Source organism: Globicephala melas, chromosome 4 (assembly GCF_963455315.2).
Source record: "Globicephala melas chromosome 4, mGloMel1.2, whole genome shotgun sequence".
In the NCBI taxonomy this organism is placed as follows: Eukaryota; Metazoa; Chordata; class Mammalia; order Artiodactyla; family Delphinidae; genus Globicephala; species Globicephala melas.
Genome location: NC_083317.1, coordinates 122975405 through 122996928, shown reverse-complemented (window position 1 = coordinate 122996928; position 21524 = coordinate 122975405). Strand labels below are relative to the sequence as shown.

The window sequence follows — 21524 nt, the reverse complement described above, 5'->3', positions numbered from 1 at the left end:
AATATATACAACCCTTTTTCTTTATAACTTTGCAATCTTAGTCTCTCACTATTCACCACATACATCTTCCATCAAGTTCAATTTCCTCACCATCCTCTCAACAAACCACTCAACCCTGTGTCTCTGCCAAATCTGTGAAAAGTTAGTACAGGCATACCTCGGACATATTGCAGGTTTGGTACTGGACCACTGCGATAAAGAGAATATCACAATAAAGGGAGTCACACGAATTTTTGGGTTTCCCAATGCATATAAAAGTCATGTTTATACTATACTGTAGTCTAATAAGTGTGCAATAGCATATGTCTAAAAAAAGCAATATACATACCTTAATTGTAAAATACTTTATTGCTAAAAAATGCTAATCATCACCTGAGCCTTCAGCGAGTTGTAATCTTGTTGCTGGCGGAGGCTCTTGCCTCGATGTTGATGGCTGCTGACTGATCAGGGTGGGGGCTGCTGAAGGCTGGGTGGCCGTGGCCATTTCTTAAAATAAGACAACAATGAAGTGTGCTGCGCTGACTGACTCTTCCTTTCATGAACGATTTCTCTGTTGCGTGCAATGCTGTTTCATAGCATTGTACCCATAGGAAAACTTCTTTCAAAACTGCAGTCAATCCTCTCAAACCCTGCCACTGCTTTATCAACTAAGTTTAGGTGAGATTCTAAATCCTTTGTTGTCATTTCAACAGTGTTCATAGCATCTTCACCAAGAGTAGATTCCATCTCAAGAAATCACTTTCTTTCATCCATAAGAAGCAGCTCCTCATTCGTTTTATTGTGTTTTTATCGTGAGATTACAGCAATTTAGTCACATCTTCAGATTCCACTCCTAATTCTAGTTCTCTTGGCTACTTTCACCACATCTGCAGTTCCTTCCTCCACAGTGGTCTTGAACCTCTCAAAGTCATACATGAGGACTGTAATCAACTTCTTGCAAATTCCTGTTAACGTTGATATTTTCACATCTTCCCAAGAATCACAAATGTTCTTAATGGCATCTAGAATGGTGAACCCTTTCCAGAAGGTTTTCAATTTACTTTGCTCAGATCCTTCAGAGGAATCACTATTTATGGCAGCTATTACTTGTGGCAGCTATTACAATACGAAATGTATTTCTTTTTTAAAAAATTTACTTTCATTATTTATTTATGTTATTTAGGTTAACACTGGTTTATAACGTTATAAAAGTTTCATGTGTACGTTACATTTCTACTTCTATATACCTTATAGCATGCTCACTACCAAAAATTTAGTTCCCATCCATCACCATACGGTTGATCCCCTTTACCCATTTCACTCTCCCCTTCCCCTCTGTAACCACTACTCTGTATCTACCTGTTTGTTTTTATTTGGTTTGTTTTGTTCATTTGTTTTGTTTTTGTTTTTTTATATTCCACATATGAATGAAATCATACGGTGTTTGTCTTTCTCTGTTTGACTTATCTCACTTAGCATAATACCCTCAAAGTCCATCCATGTTGTCACAATGGCAAGATTTCATCTTTTTTTAAGGCTGAGTAGTATTCTCTTGTATACGTGTATACACCACAACTTCTTTGCCAACTCTTCTGTTGATGGGCACTTTGGTTGTTTCCATATCCTGGCTATTTTAATAATGCTGCGATGGACATAGGGGTGCACATACCTTTTCAAATTAGTGTTTTCATATTCTTTGGATAAATACCCAGAAGTGGAATAGCTGGATCATATGCTAGTTCTATTCTTAAATTTTTGAGGAATCTCCATACTGTTTCCACAGTGGCTGCACCAATTTACATTCCCACCAACACTGTAGGAGGGTTCCCTTTTCTCTACATCCTCTAACACTTGTTATTTCTCTTGCCTTTTTGATAACTGTCATTCTAACAGGAGTGAGATGATATCTCATTGTGGTTTTGTTTTACATTTCCCTAATAATTAATGATGTTGAACATCTTTTCATGTGTCTGCTGGCCATCTGAATGTCTTTTTTGGAAAAATGTCTATTCAGCTCCTCTGCCCACTTTTTAATTGGGTTGGTTTTTGTTGTTGTTGTGTGAATTCTCATATATTTTGGATATTAACCCCTTATTGGATATACCATTTGCAAATATCTTCTCCTTTTTGGTAGGCTGTCTTTTCATTTTGTTGATGGTTTCATTTGTTGTGCAGAAATGTTTTAGTGTGATGTAGTCCCATTTGTTTATTTTTGCTTTGGTTTCCCTTGCCTAAGGAGTCATATCCAGAGGGATATTACTGAGGTGGATGTCAAAGACCGTACTGCCTAGGTTTTCTTCTAGGAGGTTTCTGGTTTCAGGTCTTACATTAAAGTCTTTAATCCATTTTGAGTTGATTTTTGTGTATGGTATGAGATAGTGGTCTAGTTTCATTTTTTTTTTTTTTTTGCACATGGATGTCCAGTTTCCTAACATCATTTATTGAAGAGACTACCCTTTCTCCATTGTATATTCTTTGCTGCTTTGTTGAATGTTAGTTGTCCATAGAAGCCTGGGTGTTTTTCTGGTCTCTCAGTTATGTTCCACTGATCTATGTATCTATTTTCTGCCAGTACCATGCTATTTTGATTACCACAGCTTGGTAATATAGTTCGAAATCAGGGCATGTGATACCTCCAACTTTGTTCTTTTTTTTTTCTTTTTTTTACGGTACGTGGGCCTCTCACTGTTGTGGCCCCTCCCGTTGTGAAGCACAGGCTCCAAATGCACAGGCTCAGCGACCATGGCTCACGGGCCCACCTGCTCCACAGCATGTGGGATCTTCCCAGACCAGGGCATGAACCTGCGTCCCATGCATCGGCAGGTGGACTCTCAACCACTGCGCCACCAGGGAAGCCCCCTGTTCTTTTTTCTTAGGTTTGCTTTGCCTATTTGGGGTCCTTTGTGGTTCCATATAAGTTTTAGAATTTTTTGTTGTATTTCTGTGAAAAATGTCCTTGGGATTTTGATAGGAATTGCACTGAATCTGTAGGTTGCTTTAGGTATGGGCATTTTAACAATGTTAATTCTTCCAGTCCATGAGCATGGAATATCTTTCCATTTACTTGTGTCTTTTTCAATTTCTTTCAGCAATGTCTTATAGTTTTCAGTGTACAGGTCTTTCACCTCCTTGGTTAAATTCACTGCTATGTATTTTATTCTTATTACTGCAATTGTAAATGGGATTGTTTTATTAATTTCTCTTTCTGCTAGCTCACTGCTAGCATGTATAATAGAAATGCAACAGATTTTTGTATACTGATTTTGTATCCTGCAACTTTACTGTATTTGTTTATTATTTCTAATAGTTTTTTCGTGTATTCTTCAGGCTTTTCTATATAAAAAATCATGTCATCCACAAATAGTGACAATTTTACTTTTTCCTTTACAATTTAGATGGCTTTCATTTCTTTTTCTTGCCTATTTGCTCTGACTACGGCTTCCAATACTATGTTGAATAAGAGTGGTGAGAGGGGGCATCTTTGTCTTGTTCCTGATTTTAAAGGGATAGCTTTCAGTTTTTCATGGTTGACTATGATGTTAGCTGTGGGTTTGACATACATGGCCTTTACTAATTTGTGGTATGTTTCTACTATACCCACTTTATTGACACTTTTTATCAAAAATGGATATTGAATCTTCTCAAATGCTTTTTCTACATCTATTGAGATGATCATATGGTTTTTATCCTTCATTTTGTTAATGTGGTGTACCATGTTGGTTGATTTGTGTATGTTGAATCATCCTTACATCCCCGGAATAAATCCCACTGATCATGGTGTATGATCCTTTTAATGCATTGTAGCAGCTGGTTTGCTAATATTTTATTGAGGATTTTGGTGTCTATGTTCATCAGAGATATTGGCCTATAATTTTCTTTTTTGTGTGTTGTCTTTGTTTGGTTTTGGTATCAGGGTGATGTTGGCCTCATAAAATGAGTTAGGAAGTGTTCCTTCCTCTTCAATTTTTTGGCAGACTTTGAGCATTAAATCTTCTTTGAATGTTTGGTAGAATGCACTGTGAAGCTGTCTGGTCCTTCTGTTTCTTCATGATTCAGTCTTGGAAGGGTGTATGGTTCTAAGAATTTGTCCATTTCTTCTAGGTTGTCCAATTTGTTCATAATATTCTCTTACAATCCTTTGTTTTTCTGTGGTATCCGTTGTTATTTCTCCTCTTTTATTTCTGATTTTATTTATCAGACCCTTCTCTCTTTTTTTCTTGGTGAGTCTAGATAAAGGTTTGTAAATTTTGTTTATCTTTTTAGAGATCCAGCTCTTATTTTCACTGATCTTATCTACTGTCTTTCTAGTCTCTATTTCATTTATTTCCACTCTGATTGTTATTATTTCCTTCCTTCTATGGACTTTGGGCATCGTTTGTTCTTTTTCTATTTCCTTTAGGTGTAAGGTTAGATTGTTTGAGATTTTTCTTGTTTCTTGAGGTAGGCCTGTATTGCTATAAAGTTCCCTCTTAGTACTGCTTTTGCTGCATCCCATAGATTTTTTTGGTATGTCATATTTTCATTTTCATTTGTCTTCAGGTAATTTTTAATCTCTTCTTTGATTTCTTTGTTGACCCAATAGCTCTTCAGTAGCATGCTGTTCAGTCTCCATATACTTGTCATTTTTCTACCTTTCTTGTTGTAGTTGACTTCTAGTTTCATACCATTGTGATTGGGAAAGATGCTTGATATGATTTCAATCTTTTTAAATTTATTGAGATTTGTTCTTTAGAAAGTTCCACGTACACTTGAGAAGAATATGTATTCTGCTGCATTTGAATGTAATGTTCTGTATAGATCTATCAAATCCATCTGGTTCTGCTGTTTCCTTGAATTTCTCTCCAGATGATCTATTCACTGACACAAGTGGGATGTTAAAGTCCCCTACCATTACTGTGTTGCTGTTAATTTCCATTTTCTTGGTAATTCCTTCACTTTCAGCCTATGTTTGTCTTTAGAGCTGAGCTCCTGGAGGCAGCATATAGTTGGGTCTTGTTTTTTTTAACCCATCCAACCACTTTGTGTCTTTTGGTTGGTGAATTCAATCCGTTTACATTTTAGGTGACAGATGAGGACTTAGCACTGCCAGTTTAGCTTTTGTTTTCTGGTTGCTCTATATATCCACTGTTTTGTTTTGTTTTGTTTTTTCCTTGTGTTTCTGTCTGCCATTTTGGTTTGGAGGTTTTCTGTTTTTCGTAGTTTCCTCTTTTTTTATGTTTCATGTCTCTACTCTATATTTATGTTTTGTGGTTACCATGGGGTTTGTATGAAATCTCTCATAGATAAAATAGTCCTTTTTCTGCTGATAGGATCTTACCTTCATTTACCTATGTAGGTTCCATCCTTTTCCTCTTCCCCTTTTATATTTTTGTTGTCTCAAATTATCCCATTTTATGTTGTGAGTTTGTTACTGAATTGAAGCAGCTATATTTATTTTTTCAACATTTTCCCTCTTTAACCTTTACGCTATAACAAAGTGTTTAAAAACCTGTTGTGATAAAGACTTGCAACTTTTGATTCTGTCTACTTATCGCCTTAGTCAAAGTTTTGTGTACTTTTTGCCATTTTGTTTCTGGTAGAAAAGCTCATTTCAACATTTCTTGTAAGGCAGGTCTCATGTTGATTAACTCTCTTGGCTTTTGGTTGTCTGGGAAAGTCTTTATTTCTCCTTCATATCTGAATGATAACTTTGCTGGATAGAGTATTCCTGAGTGATGACTTTCAGTATTTTGAGAATGTCACTCCACTTCCTCCTGGTCTGTAGAGTTTCTGCTGAGAAATCTGATGGCCCAATGAGGTAGCTTTGTGGGTTACCATCCCTTTTTCCTTAGCTGCCTTTAAAATTCTTTCTTTGTCATTGACTTTTGACAATTTTAATACAATCTGTCTTAGAGAAGGTAATTAGGTGTTCTCTTAGCTTCATGAACTTGTATACCCAGTTTCTTCTCCAGGTTTGGGAAGTTCTCAGCTATTATTTAAATAAATGCTTTGCTCCCTTCTCTCTCTCTTCTCTTCGGGTATACTCATTACCCTAATGTTGCCCTTCCTAAAAGAGTTGAATAGCTCTCTAGAATTTCCTCATTTTTAAAATATCTTCTCTTTCCTGTCCTACTTGTACCATTTCAAGTTTGCTAATTCTCTCTTCCATATGGTCTGCTCTATTTCCAATGCTTTTAAATGTACTCTTCATCTCATTTATTGAGGTCTTCAACTCGAGAATTTCTGTTTGGTTCTTTTTTAGAGTTTCACTCTCTTAGTTAAGTACTCCTTCTGTTCATTAATTTTATTCCTGAGCTCACTGAACTGTTTTTCTAAGTTTTCTTGCAGCTCACTGGGTTTCTTCATGACAGCTATATTGAATTCTCTATCAAATTGCAGTATTCTGCATCTTTAAGTCTGGTTCCTGGAAAATCATCATTTGCTTTTTGTGGTACTGTCACTGTGGTTATTCATGGTGCTAGATGAGTTGTTCCTCTGCCAGTACATCTGAAGTAGGGGCAGGTTTGAGATTAGAGGCCTTTCTTTTGTTTTCCAGTAGGTGGCACTATAGCATAGGTTTTTGGTTTCTTTTACCTGAGGCGCCTCTGGCTCTATTTGAGTCGGCCCTTTCCACCTTCCACCTCCTCTGTTAGAGGTGTGACTCCCTGCCCTCATTATCGCACCTTGTGCCTCTGGAGTCGATGGTAGCTCCTTCTCTCACTGTCACTGGTGTTGCTGCTTGGTGCATCTAGATGGTAGGCTCTGCCATCTCATCTGGGATCCCATGAATTGCAGGCTCCACTGCCATGGGGCGAGGGGAATGAGGAGAGTTGGGAGGTGAGCTGAGGTTGCATGGGCGTCTCTGCTGTGTCTGGTATTGTAAGGTTCGTGGGGCTCTGCCACAGTGGACCTGGAGTTGTTGGCGCCTCAGTGGCTGGAGGGACAGGGTCTCAGGCCCCACTGCCACTGTTTCCCAGTTACCCGTGGCCACAGGAGCTGCTGGGGCCAGGAGGCTAGAATCATGTGTACCTCCCTCCTCTGCCACTGTTGGGTTCTCTGGGGCTGCAGACTCAGTTGCTGTGGCTGGACGGCTGGGTTTTGCAGGCACCACCTGCTGTTCCCTTGCTTTCAACTTCTCTATGTGTTTCAGTACACCCACCTTTAGATGTACCAATGTGTGGATTCTCCGGTGTGCTGGTGTGTTGAGCGGAAGTACCCTTGTTGTACTGTGGATGTTTTACTGGTTGTAGATTGATGGGGTGAGACAAAGGTAGCTTTTCACTCTGCCATAATGCTGACATCACTCCAATCACAAAATGTATTTCTTAAACAATAAAACTTGAAAGTTGAAATTGCTCCTTGATTCATGGGCTGCAGAATGGATGCTGTGTTAGCAGGCATGAAAACAACATTAATCTCACTATACATCTCTATCAGAGTTCTTGGGTGACCAAGTGCATTGTCAATGAGCACTGACATTTTGAAAGGAATCTTTGTTTCTGAGCAGTAGGTCTCAACCGTGGGCTTAAAATATGTAGTAAAACATGTTGTAAACAGATGTGGTGTCATCCAGGCTTTGTGGTTCCATTTACAGAGCACGGGCAAAACAGACTTAGCATAAATCTTAGGGCTCTAGGATTTTCAGAGTAGTAAGTCACTAGTTGCATTAGGCCCTAATAAGAGTCAGCCTGTCCTTTGAAGCTTTGAAGCCAGGCATTGACTTCTCCTCTAGCTATGAAAGATGGCATCTTCTTCCAATATAAGGCTGTTTTGTCTACATCGAAATTCTGTTGTTTAGTGTAGCCACCATTAATGATCTTAGCTAGATCTTCTGGATGATGTGCTGCAGCTTCTACATCAGCATTTGTTGCTTCACCTTGCACTTTTCTGTTATGGAGACGGTTTCTTTCCCTAAACCTCATGAACCAATGTCTGCTAGCTTCAGACTTTTTTTCTGCAGCTTTCTCACCTCTTTCAGCCTTCTTAGAATTGAGGCAAGTTAGGGCCTTGCTCTGGATTAGGCTTTGGAAATATGGTGTCCAATTTGATCTCTGTAAACTACTAAAATTTTCTCCATATCAGCAATAAAGCTGTTTCACTTTGTTATCATTCATGTGTTAACTGGAGTAGCACTTTTTTTTTTTTTGTGGTACGCGGGCCTCTCGCTGCTGTGGTCTCTCCCGTTGCGGAGCACAGGCTCTGGATGCGCAGGCTCAGTGGCCATGGCTCACGGGCCCAGCTGCTCCACGGCATGTGGGATCCTCCTGGACCGGGGCACGAACCCGCGTCCCCTGCATCAGCAGGCAGACTCTCAACCACTGCGCCACCAGGGAAGCCCTGGAGTAGCACTTTTAATTTCCTTCAAGAACTTTTCCTTTGCATTCACAACTTGGCTAACTCTTTGGCACAAGAGGCCTAGCTTTTTGCCTGTCTCAGCTTTTGACATGGCTTCCTCACTAAGCTTAATCATCTCTAGCTTCTGATTTAAAGTGAGAGATGTGTGACTCTTCCTTTCAACACTTCCTTTGAACACTTAGAGACCATTGTAGGGTTATTGATTGGCTTAACTTCAATGTTGTTGTCTCAGGGAATAGGGAGGCCCAAGGAGAAGAAAAGAGATGGTGGAATGGCCAGTTGGTGGAGCAGTCAGAACACACACAGCATTTATGGAATAAGTTCGCTGTCTTGTATGGGTGCAGTTCATGGTGCCCCAGAACAATTACAATAGTTAACATCAAAGATCACTGACCACAGATCACCATAACAAACACAATAATAATGAAAAAGTTTGAAATATTGCAAGAATTACCAAAATGTGAGTATACAGAGACCTGAAGTGAATAAATGCTGTTGGAAAAATGGAACTGATAGACTTGTTCAACACAGGGTTGCCACAAAACTTCAATTTGTAAAAAACACAGTATCTGTGAAGCTCAATAAAATGAGATATGCCTGTAATGTCCTCTCTTTCTTGAATTTAATTACCTTTTAAATCCTACCTTCTTCACAAGGCCTACCAAACTTCTCTGGCAATGCAGTGCAAAGAGATACTTTTGATATCATGAAGCCAGTGGTTTGAGTTTTGACTTCAGATTTGCCCCAAATCCATGACTCCTGGACTTGTTTGGTTCATTTTTGGTATCTTGCTAGTATCAAAAAGATATTTCTAATATTTGTACCACTTATTTTGATATTTGATCACATTCTACTATGTACCATTATTTAAATATTTTGTGTGCTAAGGTTTCTCTACCCAATCGGACTGTAGCTCCTTGAGGGCAAACACTAATGCTTAATTAGCAATAACACAGTAATTCAATGACTCAGAGGAAAAGCATCGATAGCTGAGCTTATTTACTCCTTTAAGCATCCATATGTTTTATTTTAACTACTATGGATAAAATATATTCTAAAATAGTCTTACTTTCTTAAACTGTACTTTTAAAAATCTCACACTATACCTAATAGTTTTATGCATATCAAGGACTCCAAATAACTCGTTTTAGAAGAAATGTATTAAATAAATTCTGTATACCAATGCATATGATATATGTCAAGACTAAAGAGCAAATGAGAGGTATTATTCATTTTAGAAAAGAAAAATGAATTTAATAACTGTCCTCTGCTTATGCTTCCATTTCAAAATGCCAATATGCCAGGAATTCTTCCTCAATAACAAGTCATTAATAATCAATAAAAAATTAAATTAGGTTTGGATTTTATAAAACTTGAATTCCAGGGAGTTCCCTGGTGGCCTACAGGTTAGGATTCTGGACTTTCACTGCCGTGGCCCAGGTTCAATCCCTGGTTGGGGAATTGAGATCCCACAAGCCATATGACATGGCCAACAAACAAACAACAAAAAAACAAACAAGCAAACAAAAATTGAATTCCATTTTGGGAAGAAAGGCTTGGCCAAATCTTGCAACCCTAACACTGCTGATGAACAAAAATACATTGCTTTGATTCCTGAAAATATTGAACTGAGAAGTCAAAATACCTGATAATAGGCAACTTTAAATAAATTTATTAGTATGAAGTAAGTTATTCATCAGTAAAGCAATGGTCCACGAGTATGACAAGAAAATGAGTGGAACGTTATTATTACTTCTTAGGAATTAATAATTTGTGATAATATAAACAGTAGGCATGAGACAATACACTATTTGATTATAATACACTAATATACGAAATTAAGTTACATTTCACCTGTTACCTAGTTTAAGCGATAAGCTCTTTCTACAAGTCTAATGTCAAAACCATTTTTATATATACTACTTCTTAGAGAATGGGCTGGAAGGAAACATTCCACAGGCAATTAAATAAAACCATTAAATGTACTAGATTTAGGGCCTTCTGGAATTCTAGGGAAGGGGACTCAGAGGATGAGGGTCCAGAATGGGAAGGACACTTAATTTTCATTGTATATTCTTGGTACTACTGAATTTTAAAAAAACATGCATATATTACTTATTCCATTAAAATAGTTGTTATTTAAAGGGAAGGAAAAAATTGTACAAAGAAAAAATTTATATCTTATCTAAGGTGATAATCATAAAGCAGAAAACATCCTACATATGCTAAGATCTGTGATAATAGTTCAACATCAACAGAGTCACCTTGATATATTTAATCAGCAAACATGCAGTTCTCACTCTCACCTTCCAAAGTGAAGGACTATATACCGAATGAGATCACCCTGCTTTTCCATTTTGTTGTCTGTGACCATGGGCATCAATTTGTCATAGTACTTGGCAAGGTAGAAATGCCCATCCTCCCACTCTGGCAGGAACAAGGTCACATCCTGTAAAAGATAACAGAGAATATCCACTTAATAAAACCCCCCACTATGTTGGAAAGTAAAGTATAAATAGATAATTAGGGATCAAAAGTATGAGACCGACATCTAGGCAGAGCAAAGTCAAAGGCAGACTGACTGGTGTAAATAAGGAATAGCTACTTTCTTACAAAGGTTTTCTCAGGATAGCTGGTGGGTTCTGGTGGGTTGCCCGCTGATCAACATGTCATGCTAATTTGCTATATAGGGAAAAACACTCCACTTACATTGCCACTTTATATGATACATCAAAATAATTTTCAGATGGATTAAGGGATTTCATGTATGTGTGTACAGGTATATTTTTATTGTTTTCAAAAAAAACCTCAGAGAAAGAAGAATACCAAATCTCTGAAGAGGACAGGACTTTAAAGGCATTCAAATATGGTTTAAAAAAGAAATCACATATCATTTTTCTCTAAGATCTACAAGTTATTGCCCTCTCTCTCAACTCCTTCATAATCAGGCTTTTGAAAAGAATTCTCCAACTCACTGTCATTCCTCAAACTATTTCTTTTTGGTTCAGTAGACACCACTCCACTAAAGTAGCAACTTAAACAGACATACTTTCCAATTCTGATCTCACGTGAGTGACCTCTCTTCAGCATGTTTCTGTTGTCCATGCCATTTCTTCTTTGAATCACTTTCTTCCTTTTGCTTTTGTGAGGCCACAATGTTCCAAGTTTTCTCCTACCTTTCTGGCCACTCCTACTCAGTCGCCTTTGTCATTTCCTCTCCCTTTCCCTTATATTTGTATATTGTGTGTGGTTTATTAATTTTTAACTATATTACTTGAAATGTGATGGAAAATACATAGAACAGCTGAGTAAAAAAAAAATTTTTAAATAAAGCTCGACTCTTAATTCAAGCAAATTTGAGAACACAGTTTAGACCAGGAACCTTAAAATGAGATCGTAAGTTTCCTCCAAATCTAATCCTAAAACCTTACAGATACAAACCTGCTTGTGGATAGAGGACAGAATGACATGATTAGATATATGGAACAGATGCTGGATTCATGTGCCTAAAACGGGCCACAGGGACAAGGCTCTCAGTGTGCTTTTCCCATCTAGTCAAAGGAGAAGCAAACGGAATGAAGGAAAATGCTAATTAAGATTGCTTCTAAAAAGATATTTTCAATCTGGTTTCATCATCTTTCTATCTCCCTTCCTTTGCTTTCTTCCTCCCTCCCTCTCTCCTTCCTTCCTGGTTTAAGTTAAAATTTTATTTTAGAAAATAAAATCTACATACAGAAAGATAAATCTTATATGCAAAGCTTGCTCAATTATCACAAAGTGATCACACTTATATAAGAACTCCAGAAACACGAGCCTCCCCCTTCGCCCTCCCAAACACTACTCCCTTTGTTCTCCTCCCAAATAACCACTACTACAGATTAAATATTTGTATGTTGTCCCCCCTCCCCCCTCACCCAATTCATATGTTGAAGCCTAATCCCCAATGTGATGGTATGTGGAGGTGGGGCCTTTGGGAGGTGATTGGGTCATAAGTGTGGAATCCTCATGAATAAGATTAGTGCCCTTATAAAAGAGGCCCCAGGGCCCTCCCTTGCCTCTTCTGCCATGTGAGGTCATAAGGAGAAGATGGCTGTCTATGTAAGCAGGGCCTCACCAGACTGAATCTGCTAGCACCTTAATTCTGGACTTCTCAGCCTCCAGAACTGTTTGAAATAAATGTTGCTTAAGCCACCCAGTATATGGTATGTTTGTTATAGCAGTGCATATGGACTAAAAACAACCACTATCTCCATTTCTGATACAAGAATTTTGTTTTGCTCATTTCTGAACTTTATATAAATGGAATCATACTACATGTATGATTTTTTCATATGACTTTTTTCCTTCAACATTAAGTTTGGGAGAACCATTCAAGTTGTTGGATGTAACTTTGGTTTGTTGGTTTTCATTGGTATACATACAGTATTCCATTATAGGGATATGTTATAATTCGTTTATCCATTCTATAATTGATTGACATTTCTACTTCCAGTTTAAAATCTACAAATAACGTTGGTATAAACATTTTTGTACATGTTCCATGGAGACGTGTTCAGCATTGATAAAGTAGCTGTCACAGTATTATCACCTTTAGGAGAAAACACCAAACTGTTTTCCAAAATGATTGTAATAACTTATACTTCCAGCAGCACTGTATGAGCGTCTAAATGCTCTATAGCCTTGCTAACACTTGAAACTATCAATCTTTTAAATTTTAACCATTCTTGTAGGTATATAGTGTTAGCTCATAATACTTTTCTTTAAACTGAACGGCAGTTGATTTATAATATTGTATTAGTTTCATCATAATACTGTTTAAATTTGCATCTATTCCTGTCTACTACAGTGAAGATATTTTCTTTTTTGGGGTCATTTATATATATCCTTCTGTTAAGTCTTCTATTCAATTTTAAAATTGAGTTGTCTGTATTTTTCTTATTGACTTTTAAGAGTTCTTATTATATTCTGGATATAAGCCTCACCATTTATGTATTGCAAATATCTTGTAATCTATTGCTTACCTTTACATTCTTTTAAAAAATATTTATTAATAAATATATATTTTTATTTTTTAAGTAAAAAATAAAAGCTGATGTACAATATCATGTTAGTTTCAGGTGTACTACATAATGATTTGACATTTGCATACACTATAAAATGATCACCATGATAAGTCTAGTAACCACCTGTCCCCATACTAAGTTATTACAATATTATTGACCATATTCTTTATGCTGTATGTCTCCATGACTTATTTATTAAATAATTGAAAGTTTATACCTCTTAATCCTCTTCATCTATTCCCCCCTACCCACCTCCCGTCCTTCTTGCCTTTACATTCTCAATGGTATCTTTTGATGAACAGAAATTCATAATTTTAAGTTAGTCAAATTTATTAATCGTTTCTTTTATAGTTATTGTTTTTGATCTGTTTAAGATGTCCTGAGCTACCTCTAGGTTTGAAGATACTCTCCTATATTCTATTTTGGGACCTTTATTATTTTGCCTTTCACATTTAGATCTACAATCTACCTGAAGTTTATTTTTGTTTATGTTGTAAAGAAGGGATCAAGTTTGATTTCTCCTCCCATAAGCTATCCAAATAACACAACAATGTTTACGGAAAAGATCATTCTCTCAACTCTACAATACCACCTAGAATCTGTTTCTGGGTTCTCTCTTCTGTTCTATTGGTTATTTGCCTAGCCTTACATGAACACAACATCATCTTAATTTCTATACCTTTATAATAAGTCTTGAAACACATCCTGGTTATCCTCAGTTTGCCCCTCTAAAATATACTTGTCACTCCACTCTTTTCTGCTCTATAATCCAAAAGATTGACATTGTTGATTTCTATCAGTGGGCCTATTTGCCTTCTGGAAATTGTTCTTCTTATAGTTCCCCCATGATTGTTCTTTCCTTAGCAGCTGTTTCCAGCTGGGCCTCATAGAGTTTTGAGTTATGCATGTGTATCGTGGTATTCAGTCAAAGACTCAGTGGTGATTCTAATGCAGATCTAGAACTTTTTGTCTAACTCCTTTTTCCAGGTTAGTCTGCTTCACAATTCTAGCCATCCACTCTTATTTTATTATTTTGTATCTTCTATATTCCATGTTTCTAATTTTTTTTCAGTTCCTTTTCTAACTTCTTGAGATGGATTCTTAGCTTATTAATTTTGAGCCTTTATTTTCTTCTAACATATGTAAATAATATTTCAAATTCCCTGTAAGAATGGCTTTAGCTGAATCCAAGTTTTGCCATGTCATATTTTTATTATCATTCAGTTCAAAGTATTTTTCAATTTCCATTGCAATTTTTTCTTTGACCCCATGGGTTACTGAGAAGTATCTCTTTTCTAACACCATCTATGTAAGGCTTAATACGTAGTAAGGAAGGTATATACTGTGTTTGTTCAAAAATTTTCAGGCCAGACTGTGGTTAACTTTGGGAAGGAGGATGAAAGGGTGAGTTCTAGAGCATTAAGAACATTCTACTTCTTGATATGGATGGCGGTTTCATGACTATATTTATTTTGTGATAATTCCTCCAACTATACTTATGTTATATATTCACTAAAAAGTCAAAAAAGCTTCCTGGCTATTTTTATACATGTGCTCTTCCCATATGGACCTTAAAGTAATTTTATCTATTCTCAAAAACAACAAAAAAAGTGAGTTTCTAACTGAAATTGCATTATACATTCACTTACCTTATATTTTTTCATAACTGCATTGCTTTCAAAGTTAGCTGTTTCTTCCATAAAACGGCCCACTAGTAGCATAGCTCGTCCATGGATTAACATGTTCTTACTTTCAGTTGGGGTTTTATTTTCAGGAAAACATAACTCAACACCCTTCTGAAGAACAATTAGTGCCTGGTGAACATCACCCTGAAAGAAAAAAGGCAACAACAAGCCTTTTAATTTAAGAACATATTTCCATTTTCTGAAAAGCAAATAAAACTGTTAGAATTTAAAGTTCATAAGGTATTTTATGTATAAATCTATTCGTAATTTCATGTTCATCTCTCATTTTCCTCCTATGAAAGTAAAATCCTAAACAGGAATCATTGCTTCATTTCATATAGAACTCCTGTATTCATTCATTCACTTGTTTTTTACAGTCAGTCAAAGTGCAGGGAACTGAAGATATATGTAGATGATTAGGGATAAACAAACATAAATATGTCAAAATCTCTAGCTTAAAAAAGTTCACAGTATGCGCTTCCCTGGTGGCGCAGTGGTTAGAGTCCATCTGCCGATGCAGTGGACGCAGGTTCGTGCCCCGGTCCGGGAGGATCCCACATGCCGCAGAGCGGCTGGGCCTGTGAGCCATGGCCGCTGAGCCTGTGCGTCCGGAGCCTGTGCTCCGCAATGGGAGAGGCCACAACAGTGAGAGGCCCGCGTACCGAAAAAAAAAAAAAAAAAGTTCATAGTCAAGTGAGGGAATAAACTATAAAACAACAACACAATGTGCTAAGTGTTATTAACAGAAGAATATACATGCATATTATGTAGGAAAGAGAAGACAGTCTGCTAAATCTACCTGAAGATATAGGAAAATGGAGTTGAGCAGTGGTCAGGCAAAGTAATCACATGAGGAAAATCTAAATTAGGTCTTAAAAAATGAGTAGAAATTTTCCTGGCAAAGAATTCAGTGAAGGACACTCTTGGTAGAAGAGTGTCTCAATTTTAGTTGAGAAAAAGGCAAGTAGTCTGGTTTTAGCTGAAGATTAAAGGGTTTGTGAGATAAAGGGTTTGTGAAGACTAAAGAGTTTGTGAATACTAAAGGGTTTGTGACAACTGAACCTGAAGAGGTAGGCTGAGACTCGATGAGAAAGGGCCTTGTGTACTTTCTAAAGTTCTGACTTAATCCTAAAGCCATGAAGAATACTTTGAAGGATTTTAACTGGGGGAGTGACATGATTCAGTGTACATTTTAGAAAGATGACAGACTGCAGTAATGAACACCAAGAAATGGTGAGACCTCAAAAAAAACTTAATATTGCCAGAGGGTGTAAATGCTAAGGGCATGAAGGAAAGCAGCAAAGATAAATAAGAGGGAGAGGATTCAAAAGATATTTCTAAGGTCAGTTTAGTCTCCAACTTGATGTGGAAAGTGAGGGAGAGGAAGAAGTTCAAGATGATGCCCAGATTACTGTCATAAATGAGAGGATGTGACAGAGTCCTACTCAGAAAAATAAGGAATATGGGAGGAGAAACAGGCAGTGAATTTTACATGATGAATTGCATTTTGAGCATACTGAATTTAAGGTATTACAATACATACATGTTCTAGCACTAGTTCTGAAAATGACCTAATGCAGGCTGAATTATTACTTTCACCTCCCATCCAGGAAACATCTCCTCCCCTGTCCTTTCTTAGCCACCATAAAAGTTGGTTTAATCACAGATGGCACCAACTATAGTTGCTAACCGTCAATTTCAGAACATGCTATGCCTACTACTAATTCTAGACTGGTGGCAAGCATGAGGAGACATGAAAGTAAGAGTCCTTTAAATCTGCGGCATGAGCTTTTCAAGGAGTTTGTATATTTTAAAGCCCCCTTCTTATAACTGTAGCTTTAATCTGAGGATTGCTGAGGACGTTTGTTCTGAAGCTAAGCCCTTTCTGACAGGCTAGATTAGAAGTGGATCTTTACAGCAACAGTGGCAAGTCTACACAAAACTAATTATCTGCCAAGAATGTAATAAGGACAGTGTTATGTTCACCTAAACATTTCTTGAGTGCACACATATATATACACACATATATATATGGTAAAAACAAAGTAAAAATTGGTCATTTCCCTCAAGAAAAAAATGGAAGACAGATGAAAACAGAGAGAACTGCACTTTCAGTCTTGAAATGGGAAAATATTTGGGGACTTCAGGATAAAAGGAAGTTTCTTCCAGGTGATAGTAGATAAATGATGCAGAAAGGTGACAGAAAAAGAAGGTTCTGAATTTAGATTAGGGATCTAATTTCTGTCATGCCTTTGTAGGAAGTACCTATGATGGAAGTACATACAATGACGTCCCCTTGGCCATTACCTTGGACCACAGCCACTTTGCCCTTTCCACATACAGTTCAGCAAGTCGTGATTCTCCAGCATTAAGGAGAGCATTGTAGGCTGTCTGGTGGTGACCAGCCTTTCGAGCTACTCTGGCACTCTGTAGCCAGCATTCTCCAACCATGTCTTTGTAATCTGGTCTAAAGGAATGTGACAAAATGGGGGGGGAAAGAGCATTTTTAAGTATATTCAACAGCTTAATTAAAATATCTCTTCCTAACATGGAACCTTCTCAATATATCTTTTCAAAGGAATCAAAGAATATTTATTTGTTAAAAAACTAATTTTAATTTTCTTAGAGTTCTCCATTGTTATCAATTACAAGCCTATGAAGACCTTACTATTGACTTATATCTGTACCTCCCCCAGATACGTTTTCAACATTAAAAAAATGATATATTGCACATAAAAGTAATTTTTAAGTTCTAGGCTCATTTTAACTATATAGTGTAGACTTGACAACTGACAATAGAAAAATACAGATTCAGAGAGAAAATTAGGAAAGATAAATACTCCCAAGTAATATGCAAATATAATACTGAATTCACAATAACTGACATGCAAAAAAAAAGTGTGTAAAACCTTTTGTTGAGGCTTAATAAAGCTCTCCGGAGAGCCAGTATGGGCTCCTTTGCTCTGTAGGAATTCTGGGTCATTTCTAGTCGAGCCACCCAATTTAGTGAATCTTCTTGAGTACTGTCACCTGGAGACTGGTGAAAAAGTGGTTTGACGCTATGCTCCAACTCACACAACATGTGCAATCTGAAGACACATAGAGCCTATGTTAATATGTTATAATAGTCAGCCATATTAATCTGACATATAAAGCATGTACTTTAAATTAACCATAAAGAATATGAAATGTGCAGTTTTCTTTGGAAGAACTTTAACCAATATATATTCTTGGTATATAAACAGTAACATTTAAAACTTTTCAAATTGGGTATAAACACTAATTTATGTTGATTTGAATAGTTAGTGCTTTGCTATGATCCCTAGACCCCTCTAATTAAATTGGAGAAGGGTATATAAAACTAAATTCAAATGTATGAAAGCAAGACTTTACCACCTGTATAAAGATAAAAGAAAATATAAATCAATGTAAATATTTGTATATATTGCTGGTGCTATTGTAAGAGGACCTGGCATAGTAGATGCCAGTAAAAAATTGTGAAATGAATGCAATTTTAATTTTTTTTTTCCTAAGCCTGATGGAAACATTTGTGATACATTCAAATTAACTTTTTCCCATGTCTATAACCCAGTGTTCAAGCATGCAGTTGAGTAGCTACATAATTGAATTAATCCCAGTGGTCCAATCTCTGGTTTCATTAAGCTGTTACCAAAGGGGCTGATACAAAATATAATTTAAAAAATAGCGTATTTTTCTTTTTAATTTACTGTTGTTCAATTACAGCATATGTTTTATTCTTTTCTTCAGGTAAATTAACAGACCTAAAATGTTTTCCATCATTTTCTTCCTTACCTCTAAAAATTAATATTACTTGTGAGTAATATTAATATTACTTGTGAGTAATGTAGTACCTACATTTGAGGGGGGAGTGGGAAATGTCAACTGCATTTCTCAAAGAGAAAAAGGAAAGGGAACCAACAAGTACTGAGCACCAATGTGCCAGGCAGAGTAGACGTCTAGTTATTTAGGTTATATAGAAAATAAACTATGACATCACAACAAGACAAATGTAAGATATTTTTGCTATTTTTTAGAAGTCTCATATTTGCCTTTCTAATTAAAAGGATGTATGTTAGGACATTTTTAAAAAACTATAGATAGGGTGATTGTGAGGTAAAAAAATGAAAAGAGCTATTTTGTGAGCTCTGCGTAACACCAAACACACTATCACTTATTTAGCGAGCACAAAATTCCAAGCCTGTCATATGACACCTACAGACCAGGAATATAAAAATGGAAACCTCAAAATACCTCACAATATATTCATATCCTCGTTGGTAAGAGCCTCTTTCAAAGCTTGCAGCTGAAAGAGGCACAATTTGTTCTGCTCTCACTAGTTTCAATGTGTCATAAAAAGCTGTGATATCTTTTTTTTTAGCTGATAATAATAACTGTCCCAGTCTGACACTCCATGTTGTAGATTTCCCATCTGAAAAACAAATGAAGAGTCAAGGCATGCCATGATAGCTGGATTCCAGAACAAGCTTTATTTCATTTGATAAAATGGTCAACAGAAATCCGGAACAGATAGTTTCATTCCACTTTGAACTTAAACAAGGCAATCATAAAACAAGCTGAGAGATTAATTACGAATGTTGCTTAGCTACTTAAGTCTAAATATTTATGGCATATTAAAACTGCTTATATTTTAAGAAGTAATTTTACCTGCTGCCAAATAGTTTTCTACCAAATCCCACTGTGACAATTTCCAAGCTGCTTCCACTCTGTAAGTGTTTAATTCATCTGTCCATTCAGACCTGTTAAAAGAAATACGTATCACTTAAACATTTATTTAAAGTGGCATTTAGAGATTTTTTCATTGGTTTAGATACTCTATTTATTGTAGTTATTTGTTGCTCTATTCATTGTATTTGTATGGTATTGTACTTTGTATGTAGGTACAAAATAATTATCTCTATCCAAAACAATCCCCCAAATTTTAATGTTTCCAGTCCCCCAAAACATTTTTTTCAATAATTGCTTCTGATACAGCCATTTAAAAATGCCATTTTTTGGGACAAATTTGTCATATATTAGAGCAGAATTAATGCCTGGATAATTACAAAGAGCAGTTGTAAAATGAGTTGCATGCTTAACTTGAACAAAGAGCAGGGAGAAAAAAGAGCCAACTGAACATACATGCATTCAGAGGTAAGCAACTCTAATAACTTGGTATTTTGAATTAAATTTAAGACAAAAAACATAGAAGCTGGTGGCCTGGATAATTACAAAGAGCAGTTGTAAAATGAGTTGCATGCTTAACTTGAACAAAGAGCAGGGAGAAAAAAGAGCCAACTGAACATACATGCATTCAGAGGTAAGCAATTCTAATAACTTGGTATTTTGAATTAAATTTAAGACAAAAAACATAGAAGCTGGTGGGGTAGGTTGAGTACTGGGGTACATAGGACACTCAATAATAAAGGCATAACAATGTTACAAATTATGTGTCAATAGTATGACAAAGGATACAAAATTAGCTACCTAAAATACATAACTATTCTTAAATTATTTTCAGTTACTTTAAAATTGGGGTTTTTAAAAGCAGCATTATATAGGTAATTATTTTTTCTAAGTATCCTACTTATGTGACACTAAGATGGCTAGTGATGTTTAGATCATGACTGTATAGAAGAAGCTATACTTCCCCAAGTTTCTTCTTTATTAAATCATATCATTTGAATACCTGCTATATACTAGACCCTCAGCTAGGTACATTTTTCTATTTAATTACCTAATAATAACAAAGGTACACATACTATAAATAAGGTAACAGACTCAGGGAGGCTGGGATCAATGCCCTTAAAAGCCCTCCTTGTTCTTTCTGTAGTAAAAACACATAAAGAAAACATAACAAATGAGTCAATTAATTTTTATTAAAAAAAACTAAGGTAGTAGCATAAATATCGAATATTCTCTAATGTCTAAGTACCACCAAGAACAATTTAGAACAAAGCTAAAAGAAATACAATAGAAATATAATTTTCAAAAGTCCAACTTTGAATAACTTCACTAGCTTATCACTCGATGCCAAAGTATCAAAATTTTAGGATACAAATCTGAGTAGAGGCACAGGGATATCGGCTCGGTGCTTTGTGACCGCCTGGAGGGGTGGGATAGGGAGGGTGGGAGGGAGGGAGACGCAAGAGGGAAGAGATATGGGAACATATGTATATGTATAACTGATTCACTTTGTTATAAAGCAGAAACTAACACACCATTGTAAAGCAATTATACCCCAATAAAGATATTAAAAAAAAAAAATCTGAGTAGAATTAGCAGGAGTTGCTCTCCAGAGGGGATATATCACACCAAGAAGTACCAAATGGCAATGAGGATCAGGCTGTGAGAACTTACTTCCATAAAAGTATTAAAAAAATGATTGTGTAGGTTAAACAGTCAATAATTTTGGAGAAATATTTGTTTAAATGCAAATATTCTC

At 36.3% G+C, this 21524-nt stretch overlaps 1 protein-coding gene across 1 annotated transcript in view; it reads right to left on the bottom strand.

Annotated features, from left to right (window-relative positions):
• ATR (ATR serine/threonine kinase) overlaps nucleotides 1-21524 on the bottom strand; it is a 103107-nt gene that overhangs the window by 18700 nt on the left and 62883 nt on the right. The window contains exons 31-36 of the mRNA XM_030873306.2: nucleotides 19748-19839; nucleotides 19334-19511; nucleotides 17971-18150; nucleotides 17369-17528; nucleotides 15026-15205; nucleotides 10620-10762 (exon numbers count right to left, since the gene is read on the bottom strand). Coding sequence (XP_030729166.1) covers nucleotides 10620-10762; nucleotides 15026-15205; nucleotides 17369-17528; nucleotides 17971-18150; nucleotides 19334-19511; nucleotides 19748-19839 — 933 coding nt within the window. The remainder of the gene's footprint in view (nucleotides 1-10619; nucleotides 10763-15025; nucleotides 15206-17368; nucleotides 17529-17970; nucleotides 18151-19333; nucleotides 19512-19747; nucleotides 19840-21524) is intronic.